Source organism: Chroicocephalus ridibundus, chromosome 16, assembly GCF_963924245.1.
Source record: "Chroicocephalus ridibundus chromosome 16, bChrRid1.1, whole genome shotgun sequence".
NCBI classification, from domain to species: Eukaryota; Metazoa; Chordata; class Aves; order Charadriiformes; family Laridae; genus Chroicocephalus; species Chroicocephalus ridibundus.
The window spans coordinates 8,179,452-8,190,209 of record NC_086299.1 but is presented as its reverse complement, the minus strand read 5'-3'; the positions used below and the strand labels follow the sequence as shown (position 1 = coordinate 8,190,209).

At 45.6% G+C, this 10,758-nt stretch overlaps 1 protein-coding gene across 1 annotated transcript; it reads right to left on the bottom strand.

The window, feature by feature from the left end:
• Positions 1-2,147: 2,147 nt before the first annotated feature.
• LOC134524225 (uncharacterized) lies at positions 2,148-10,455 on the bottom strand. The gene is made up of 11 exons (XM_063354058.1): positions 10,172-10,455; positions 8,876-8,954; positions 8,234-8,380; positions 7,654-7,740; positions 7,162-7,234; positions 6,371-6,507; positions 4,941-5,087; positions 4,278-4,364; positions 4,049-4,124; positions 3,521-3,597; positions 2,148-2,513 (listed from the first exon to the last, which is right to left on the bottom strand). The coding sequence occupies exons 1-11, from the start codon at positions 10,387-10,389 to the stop codon at positions 2,439-2,441; spliced, it is 1,203 nt and encodes a 400-aa protein (XP_063210128.1). The 5' UTR covers positions 10,390-10,455; the 3' UTR covers positions 2,148-2,438.
• Between the last annotated feature and the right edge of the window lie 303 nt (positions 10,456-10,758).

Sequence of the window (10,758 nt, the reverse complement as noted above, 5' to 3'; positions counted from 1 at the left end):
GTTTATGGGGTTTTTCAAGTTCTGATTTGAACTTCTGCTTGATCTCTGTGTATAGACTGTAGGTTAAAAAAAGGCTTCTCCCTCAAATCGTTTACATCCAATGAAATGATTCTAACAAGATTTGGGTTTGCTTGAATCTCTTTTCAAAAGAGAAAATGAAATATCCCTGAAAAATATCGTGAAGTTTCTAGAGGCTAAGTGATCAAGCAAATTTAGAAATGCAATGTTTCATTAATGTTAATGTCAAATAGTTAAAATATGATACGTGGTTATATCTAAAAAAAAAAAACCAAGAAAAAGTTCCTTCACATTGCTAACAAAAGGCAAATATGCAGGCTCCAAAACGACAATATCAAATTACGGCTTAAGTGAGGACATAATAAGTCTTACACTTTGCGTAGGTGAAGCTTAAAAGGTGTATTACGTGTTTATGGAAAAAAAAAATGCAATTTTTTTGGTAGGACCGTTGGTAGCACTTAGTCCTTGTTTTATTAGAGTTGTCCAGCACTTATCTTAAACTTGCCTTTGAGATGTCCTATGAACTGAGGAATCTAAAAAAAAGTTCTTGAGCTGCCAGTGATGAGTAAAGGCTTTTGCCGTTTAAGGGGAGTCTTTCTTAGACGTGTATTTTGTGATATCAGTCTGGGGCGTGCTTGCCCTCACCAGCAGCCCTGATGCTGTCCCTGGCTTGGCATGACTCGGCAAGTCGTGTCCCTGACTTGAATCCATCCAAGAGGTAAGGAGGTGGATCACTCGGTTGAGAGAGAGCCGGGGGTGGGAGCTGGGTTTGTGCTGCCACCACTGCTGCGGCCACCAAAGTGCCAAGGTCCGAGGGAGCTGCTGCTCTGAGGGCTGTGTCTCTGCCCCATGGCAGGCGTGGGCTGGGTGTCCCATCGCGTCCTGCAGATCAGCCCTGGCTCTGGGGTGACATGGACCTCCGCTGGCGGTGTCCGTCTGCAAGAGAAGGAGCTCTCGGGTAGTGTTTTGGGTTTGGTGGTGGTGTCCGTCTGTCTGGGAGGTTGGGTTATGTCTCTGCACCCCTTCTGCTCCACAGGGGAGGGCTGTCTGCTCCCGGGCTCGGAGGGCTCTGCCTCCAGCTGGGGCAGCGTCTCCCAGGGTTTGCCTGGCTGCGTTGCGCGGCCAGCGCTGCTGCCGTTGCTTGTTGAGGAAATGGTAGATAAAAAGAGTGTTGGGCACAGGTGTGTCCTGCTGCAGCCTACGTGTGAGCGAGGACTCTGAAAAGCTTTAACTAAGACATTTCTGGAACAGCTCCGTTTATACAGCAGAGGTGGAAGAAGCCTCTTATGTGCTGAAAAGTGTGCCCTTTCGTTCTGCTTTCCATCCTGCTCGAGGCAGCCTCGCAAGCTGAGTGTCTCAGACCTGATCAGTGAAATCTTTCACCGGCTTAAGAGCCATCTCTTTTAGCACACGTGCTTTAATTATACTTAGAAAGGAACACCATTGACAAATTTTACGAAGCTGCTAATCTAAGATATTTTGTGATTTCTTTGAAACTGACTGTGCCCGAGGCTCCCTTGCCTGTCCCCAGAAAAGGGCCTGACCTAGCTCTGGAGTTAAACCAAATTTAGCAGCTTTTCTCTGAGTGATGTATATTATTTTCCTGATGCCAGATCCAGTGTTACCGTTTAGCATTTTGTGCTTCTAATCTGGATCTGTATTCCTGAATTTTGACTTCTAAAATGAAAAAGGGTAACGATGGCAAAATTTCAGGGCAGGGCAAATGGCAGGTAGCAGAGGAGAGGAGTTATCTTTGTTTTCGTGCACCTTCTCCAAAAGTTTAATAAAGAAAAATTATTCTGGATCTACAGTTCTTCAGAATTTGATTCAGCCTGTAGGTTTTTGGGTTGCTCTTCTTGGAGGTTAGTGGACAGAAATGAGTATTTGGGGAAACAGTTTTTGTTTTGTGAAAACTTCCAGGATTAACCTTTCTTCTTGATTTGGGCAGAGAAGAAAAGCTGTAGAAAAGGGACTGTTCACCATCAAGAATTGCGCTGTGCCTGTCACTTCAAAGGAAGGCAATGGATCTCCGAGCCAACAGTCACCCGAATGCTGCTTTTTACGCATGGTTTGAGCTCAGGTAAATGGGTTTTATTTGTACTATTTACACAGTATTTTACAACGTTTCTTTTTCTGATAAGAATCAGGCAATAAATATAGTAAGAAAATGGAGAAAGATTTCTCCTTATGGCATGTGTACAGCTGAGATCAGAATTACAAGATCCGACACTGATTGCAATGGCCCGTTCAGAAGAGTGGCCAGTGGAGAGCAGTTCGTGTGCAGACCTTTATTGGCCTCTCAGTCTGAAAGAAGCTTGGTTTCCTATTTCCAGTTCACTCTTACTCATTCTTGCAGCTTCTTCGCTTTCTGTCAGGATCATACTCAGCATCTCTTCTCCTTGTCATTGCAGGCTAACGTCCTACCGATGTTGCCGGGATTTCTTAGGGATGATTGGTGGTGGCTGGAGAGTCAGAGGATCAAGGATTTTCCGTGGCTGGAACATATTTTCAGCACATGAATATCCTAGCTCTGCCAAGAATTCACACACTAGATAAACATAGCCATGCTTAACTATAGAATAACTATATTGATTAATAAATACTCACAGCCCAAATCCCTTCTGCTTTTAAAACATCCACTTCTGATTCACCTTTCTCTCCTCTGAGCCCAAGTAGGGTTGTCCACTGGGTAGGGTGTGCTATGTGTGCTGGCCAACAAAAAATGATTGACTCTGAAAAGCAGAGTTTTTGAAGGACCTACTTGGAAATAACTCCCGTTTAGATGAGTATAACATGCAGGGAACCAGGTCATAAGCTGGTAGTGCAGTCATGAGTATTCTAGAAGTAGGTGTGACATAATGTGTCTCTCTAGCTTCATAAAATAGAGTCCAATGGCCTGCCTCCTCCCCTCAGTAGTTCTGCTTATTTCAGTATGTAATTTCTATTGAAATCAGTGCAATTTGAGTGCTTAGGTATCAGTCTTTCACTCCTAGAGTAGGTAGGTGTTTTGTCTAAGAGGACCCAAATGCAGTCCCTGCTGACTGAGTGTTTTTCTTCTTTGTAAATACCCACTGATATTTTACTGGCCAAATGGATGAGTCTTATCAGAAGAATCATAGAATTGTAGGGTTGGAAGGGACCTCTGGAGATCACCCAGTCCCACCCCCTGCCAGAGCAGGGTCACCCACAGCAGGTGGCACAGGAACGCGTCCAGGCGGGGTTGGAATGTCTCCAGAGACGGAGACTCCACCACCTCTCTGGGCAGCCTGTGCCAGGGCTCTGCCAGCCTCGGGGTAAAGAAGTTCCTCCTCATGTTTAGGTGGATAGGCTTGAAGACAACTCCCCACTCAGGTGAATCTTTTGTGCAAACGGAGAAGAAAAGTTGGGAGGTTGATACGTGTTAGATCAATCTATGGCTGGGAAAATCCCAGGCTTGAAAAGAGATGTTGCTGCAGAAAAGTTTGCAGTATTGCTGCTGATTCTAAAGTTCTCTGAAAAATACCTTCTGTAGGTAGAAGAGGCATTTTTCATAGTCCTCTGCTGTGGAACAGGTGATAAGGATTGGTTCTGTCAGCCTTCCTGCAAGACATCAGCAGGGAACAGTTTGGTGACGGAAAAGTGTGCAAAGTTTGCCATGACACACAATTTATTAGCCCATTGCAAGGAAAGTCACAGGGACTGTCCCCTGTGGGAGGACAACTTCACAAGATAACCAACCCTTCCTCAAGGCAAGCCTGAGCAGCGAGCGGTATTGCACAGTTTCTCATGAGAATCGCAAAATGGCTGAGGTTGGAACAGACCTCTGGACGTCACCTGGTCCAGCCCCGTGCTCAAGCAGGGCCACCCAGAGACGGTTGCCCAGGCCCGTCTGCAGGCAGCTTCTGAGTATCTCCAAGGTTGGAGACTCCTCAACCTCTTTGAGCAACCTGGCCCAGTGCTCAGTCACCCTCACAGTAAAACACCGTTTCCCAGTGTTCAGCCAGAAACTCCTGTGTTTCATCGCTGTCATCTCTCTTTTTCAGTTACATACCTGTAATTTCAAACTGTAACCTCCCCAGCATAGCAGGTTTCTCCTTTGCCTGGATTCCAGTTAGGGGGAGTTTTCCCTTCAAAGAAGAAAAGAAAAAAATGTGCTTTTCCTTTGCCTCCTCCCATTTCTCCTTGCTATTCAGATGTTTTCATCACCCCGTGCTGCTCAGTAGCTCCAGCTCCTTTTAGTTCTTCGCTTATTTGACCATTTCCAGTATTTCCTCTGTTACCTTGTATGTGATTGCAGTTCTGTCCTTATCCACAGAGAGGAAAAGCAGATCTTCTGGAAACAGGATCAGCAGTCTTTCCTCAGGGGCCTGTGGAAAAGAGGCACCTTGGAGACGGCAGAAACTTTCAATGACGTCCGCTCAGTGCGTCTGTCTCAGTCAAAGGCAGAATAGGGAGTTTAATGACTGTGACAATACCCCAAAACTTGGAACTCTGCAGCACCCACTTGCTCTGGTGCCAGCCACACATACCCTGCTTTGTATTTCTTATTCAGGTTGGCTATTCATTGCTTAGAAAGCTGATAGGGTATCACAAAGTGCCGAGCTTTTTTTTAGAATAGGTCAGTTACACGTCTGCAAGGAGGTGTTTAGAAAATGGTGAGACCTTCCTGTGTGATGGGAAAGGGGGGGACTGTCCCTCCCAGCTCTACTGCCTTGGGAGTTGAGTGCAACTCTTTGGACACATTGTCAGAAGCAGCTTTCAGACAAAAGCATCTCCTTTTGTCTCTTTAATACTGTGAATCTTTGACATAATTAACCTTCTTTTTTGTATTTTTTTTTCCCTCCCCTTTTCTTTAAGCAACAGTATCATGTGAGCCTAAACTTTCACTGGTTCCAGCCTTCTTAAAGCCACCCACACGTCAGAGTGGTTTCGGTGTACATTACCCCCACGCAGCCACTAGTCACTTGCACCATGGTCAAATATTGGATCCTTCCCAGATGCTGAATAGGTTTTCCTTCCCACTTCAGAATGGTGTTACACCACAGATGTCTCACCAGCTCCCTTTTCTTCCACTGTTCATCACATGGCACCTTTTTTTTTTTTTTTTGAGACAGAATGAAATAAGATAAAACTACAAGTATGATGTTTTTCAGGATTATACAGTCATAAAAGAAAAGGTATCTAGGAAATACACTTGGAAGTTGTGAAACCCAGGATGAAGTTCCTAGTTTGCTGTAGGTTTCCTACCTACTTGAAGAAGATCATGGGTGCTGTGGTTCCATGAGAAGCAACTGAGACAACCAAACAGCTTTATCTATTAAAAGGGTAAGCTCTCATTTTCCTTCTGCCCCTCAGAGGAGGTTGTTTGAGACACTGGTTTGATTTGAATTAGAATTTCATCTTAGTTCAAAGCACTTTCAGATTGCTATTCAGGTCCCTTTATTTGGGGATATTTTCCTTTTCCTTCGAAGCAGTGCTGTGCAGCTAACAGGAGAGTGGGGTTTGATGTGGGCGCTCGGTATGCGTGGCTGTGCTCAGTCCCGGATGGATTTCTGCAATCTATATCGAATCCTTAGAGCAGGACCACCTGGGCTGACTACTGCAAAATTAGCTTGTGTCCGCTACTACAAACAATTACATGAACTGTAGGGAACGTCAGAAATCAGCAGCTCTTAAGGGTGGCTGGTCTGGGTTGTAGTTTCTCCCCCCAGCCTGAAGACAAGCGTTGGACACAACTAAGGTGCAGCGTTGCCCTGGAGTCTGTGCCACGCTAGCCAACAAGGACAGCGGAGGGGATGTTTAAAAAAGGGGAAACCTTAGCAGAACTGTTAGTAAATAACACTAGGGAGAGGGGAAAGACTGGCTTTCCAGTTGGCTCTTACCCTGTAGGAATGGGAGCGTACCACCCCATGGGCAGAGGCTTTGGAGGACTCGTTGGGTTGGTGTCTGTGAATTCCCTACGGCACAGCTGTGCGGATGTTCTCAATGGCAGCGTAACCCTGCCATCTGGTGACCCTGGTGGATGTTGCAGTGCGTCGCTTGTGTGACAGCATGTATTGAAGGGTAAAGTCTTTATTCGGTGACTGTAACTAAGAGGAAATTTATTTTTTTTTAACGAGTGTAGTAGTTACATCCCTGCATCTACTGCTACATTTGTAGTAGAACAAAAACAATCATCAGTTTTTCTAAAATCTCTCAGCTGCAGATTTGCGTGCAGCAAGTTTACTTGCCTAGAACAGCATCCTCAGGTAACACCACTGTTCGTTTCCACCCTGCCTTCTAAAGATCCCTGAAGAACCCTGTCCGCTTTCAAAGCTGCCACTGTTTCCTGTTTTCATCCCGTTCTCTTTACATCTCTTCTGCAGCGACTCACCAGAAAAGAGATATTATTGTTGGGCCTGACTGGGCAGTGAGCGTTTGCCATCTTGATTTGGTGCTGGAGATGTTGAACCCACATGTCAAAGTCAGCTGAATTCTGGCAGCAAACGAGCCTGGATTCTATCATGGACCCTGTGCAAAGAAACAGAGATCCCCTGGGTCTGGGGAAGGGCAGTTGGGATCTGCCTTTGACTCTAGTTGGGTGAATTCTGTGTGCTGCCCCTCCACTCTGTCATTCGTTATCTCCATAGCCATATTCCACCTGTGCTGTGATATCTCATGATGAAACGCGTCTCGCATTGTTCTTGATGGCAGACACTGGGTTGGCGCTGGGACAGTTTCTTGTTCTACATGCAGACATCAGCATTTGCCCCCTGTTTAGTTTAAGTAGAAAATTAGAGTCAAGGGCAACCTATAATTTATGTTGCCTTGCACGGGAGGAATTCTAGTTAACCCAAAGGCATTCCTGGTTTAAGGCTGTGCAGCAGTTGTGTCTACCTGTAAAAACTAAGATTCTGAATTCCTTCCATCTAAGCTATGTCTCATCCCTCTGTGCCACTGTAGCGTGTGCTGCATGTGAGAGTCCAGTGCAGAAAGGCACGGCATATTCTCCAGCATGGCTGAATGTTGGAGCGGAGGCACGTCCCTTGTTCAGTAGTCCTCCGCATGGCTGCGTAACCCCTCTCATCTTCTAGCCATGTGGGCCAGTCCTTGAAGGCTAGAGCATGGGTATCATGCTTGTGACCTGCTTTGTGACTATCACAGGCCTTTCAGGAAATGGCTTACCAGAAATTTCAAATGTGTGGCTGATTGCACTCGCAATCTCTCTCAGACGCATCCCAGCAAGAGGAAGGAGACCCTGGTACGGAAGGGAATTATGTTAGAAATTGATTGGTAACGACGACTTCTCTGTGTCCCGCTGCAGTCCCTCTGATGCACAGCGAAATGCTTTTCTGCAAGCAAGGCTAAAGAATTTCCCATCCTTTGACCCTTTGACTTTAAGGAAGTCTGTGTGGGATGGCACTCGGCTCATTGGCTCAAGGCGTAGGAAATGGGGAGTTTATTCTTGTTTCCCTACCCGTAAAATGACTGTCCTCCTTCATAAAGTGCTCTGAGAGATAGGAGTTAGCGGCACCAATAGACCAAGGCTGGTGTTGAAAAGTACTTTGTATGAACAAGGTGGACTTTCATCTGCCTTTCCTCTGAGCAAATAGATATTTAGGAAATCTTGAATACAAACACGAATGCAACAGACACAAAAGGATTCCCGTGGTTTACCTCATAAACAAATGCCTTATTTCTGCGATCCACTGAAAGAATCAGCAAGTGGAAGGAGGACAGCACAAGGTAGCATTCACACATCTCCTGGTGAAAGAAGATCAATTATATCTTCCCTCCAAAATGTTTCCAATTTTTTTTCCTTTAAAAGGGAAATTATATTTCCTCAAAGTTCTTCACCTTCCCTTCCTTTCTGCTGTCACCTCCAGCACCGGTGGAGAGGGCTCGATTGTTGCACATACAAATTTGCAACCATAATAACCAGTCCTTATCTCTTTGGGGAAGAGAATACAGAAAACTCCTGACAAAAAAAAAAAATGGTTTTGTTTCCCCAGGGAATGAATGAAAAGATTCACGTTGATCAAGGAAGTGGCTATGAAACCCATTCAGCTTTTGCTGGCACTGGTGAAAAAAGTTGAATGTATTAGAATTAACTCTCAAAAACAAAGGTCAGGATAAATTATAGCTTTAGTCAAGCCCTAGGATTTAACAGTAATTTGGACAGGATGTGTGAAATCCAAATTTACCCCCACCTTATCCCTTGTGTGTTACTCAGTGGTTATGGTAAGAGGATGATTACCTCCATGTAATAAGTTCCCAGAAAAACCAGGGAGGACCAAATAATTTCCCCAAGAGAGCGAATGCTCATCCCTTCCCAGCCCCTGACAGGCTGTGTGCTCAGCAAGTTCGCTAGTTCCTCCCGTGTTCTTCCCCACAGTACGTCTGGCTGAAACAAAAAAAAAACATTAACGCGCATTTCTTCTGGTAATCTTACCAGACAATTAGACCTGGAAAAATGGAAACGAGAGCCAAACAATTATTTGTAACACTAGGTAAAAGACAGAAGGGGTGGTTTTGCAGCCCAGATGTTGACCAACCATGTGAATTTGCATAAATCACTTCCCCTCCCTCTGAGCATCTTCTCTCAACAATGGTGATAAAACGTGGTCCCAGGAAAAAATCCCAAACTGACTTGTGACGGCAAACTTCCTTGCATGTGAATTTGTAGAGCAACGGCCGAAAACCTACACCTGGGCCTCAAAACAGAGAGACCTGTTGGTTACTTGCTTTCAAAACAAAGGGCATGTCGCAGCCTCTGGCACTTTACTGTAATGGGATCCAGCGTCAGGATGATGCCGTGGTGGGGGAGGTGAATAGGCCTCTGATTTCTTCCTTGGCTCTATGTATAAATCCTTGCTGGCACGATCCTGCTCATACTCACATCTTCTGTTTCTGCTGGGATTGCAGGGTCCCTAGGATGGAGGGATGCGTGACTCTGGCCTTCTGAGTTGGACCACATTCTGAAATGGAAAAGAATATGAAAAGGCACAGAAAAGCACTTACGTGAGTTGTATTTTTAAAAAAAAAAAGAGAGAGAGAGATATCAGTGCTCAGTGAGCAGATAAATGTATGGATTTCTGGCATAAATTTGGTGTATTTTAGAATATGCTATTTTTGACAGGAATATTGGTTGGTAACAGCTCAGTGAACTCTAGGGGGACAAAAAATGTAACAGATGCGGAATCAGAAAGCAGGCATGTCAGGGAATAACACAGCTGAACTTTTGGGCAACATACCACTAAATGCCCCCTCGCATTAAGCAGGTCCTAAATTCAGCAGAGCGCTTAGACTCCTAATTTTCCCCTGGCGTTACACAGGAAAGAGTGTAGGGGTGATGAAGGCACTCTCAGTGTGCCTGCCTTAATGGACAAAGAAGGAATAACACCGTTTCTTGTAATATGCTGAGACTGTGGAAGGAAACGCATAATGTAGCTCAACACTTGGTCTGAAGTAAAGAACATAGTGGTGGTATCGTCTTCGCATATGTAAAAGACCACTGGAAAGAGGAGGGGATCGATTTTTTTCTTTTTGCCTGTGGTGTGTAAGATAGGCAATGGCCTTACCTGCGTTAAAGATTAGCTATTAGGAAAAAACAAGAGCTTGCCTGGGACATTGCAGAACATTCATCACTGGAGGTTTTCAAGGACAGGTTAGACAAGAGTCTGACAAGCAAGATTTAGGAAGAGCTGAGGCTGCTGCAGAGGTGGAAGCAGGACTAAAGGCCTCCTGAGCTTCTTTTGAGGCCTCCGATCTCTCTCTGACATGTGAGAGTCTGATTGAAAGCATCCATTTCTGACAAAACACGAGCGGTGCTTGCCAGAGCCCCAGGAGTTAGTTGTGATTGTCCGCCCAAAACGGAGTTACATCCAGGGCAGGAAGGAATGTTTCCACCTTCGGTTTCTCAAATGCTGACCCTCTATCTTAAAAGACTGCAACACCTGGGGGGATATGTTGAGGAGAAGTAAGCAGGCTCTAGTGAGAAGATTAAACGAATCTAACGCTTAGCATTATGGTAAATTCTGGCTAGAGAAAGGGAAGAAGAGAAAGCTTTGCCTTGAAGGGAATCACATTTGGAAAGCAAACACAGCCACTGCGTTTCAGTCTCCAGCACCGAGTATCTTTCTGTTTGGCTGGAGCTGACTGGCTTTTTTCACGTGCCCCCGAAATCTCTACCTACCTGGTCCTGCCTGTCTCCAGGAGCTCCAGCTCACCCTGCCCTGCCCCTGCAGAGCCCGCCTGCCCGGCGCTCAGGCCGCAGCATCCCATGCTTGGCCACAGGTGCTTCAAACTGATGCTGCAGTCGCAGGATCGCATGAATGTGCCTGAGCTGCGGTCAGTTAGAGTAAGCGCAGGAGAGGAAGGAAACACGCATGTACCCTTCAACTTACTGCTCATTTACATGCCTCTTGGGTTAGAAGCAGCAGTGTCTGAGATGTAAAAGCATTTCCTGTTGGTTTTAAACCTCTCTCCCTCCCTCCCCGTCTCCTTGGTCCCCCAAGCGTCACGGTTTCCTGCTGAGATGGTGGCCTGATGCGATAAGTACGTGCTGCTGCTCAGCTGTCACCACAACCAAATGAAAAATGAAGGAGAGTCTTAATATAACAAGGTTAAATGTGCAAGGGACAGAGGATCTAATGAGTCGATCTAGCGAGATCTTAAGGGGGCCTACAAGAAAGCTGGGGAGGGACTTTTTAGGATGTCAGGTAATGGTAGAACTAGAGGGAATGGATTAAAACTAGAGATGGGTCAATTCAGATTGAACTT

Coding starts and splice junctions, on each gene's coding strand:
- LOC134524225 (XM_063354058.1), bottom strand. CDS start 10,389: ATGAGCAGTAAGTTGAAGGGTACATGCGTGTTTCCTTCCTCTCCTGCG. Junction 4,365..4,940: donor TGACTAGTGGCTGCGTGGGG/GTAATGTACACC, acceptor TCTTTTCCACAG/GCCCCTGAGGAAAGACTGCT. Junction 4,125..4,277: donor GAACTGCAATCACATACAAG/GTAACAGAGGAA, acceptor TCTTCTTTGAAG/GGAAAACTCCCCCTAACTGG.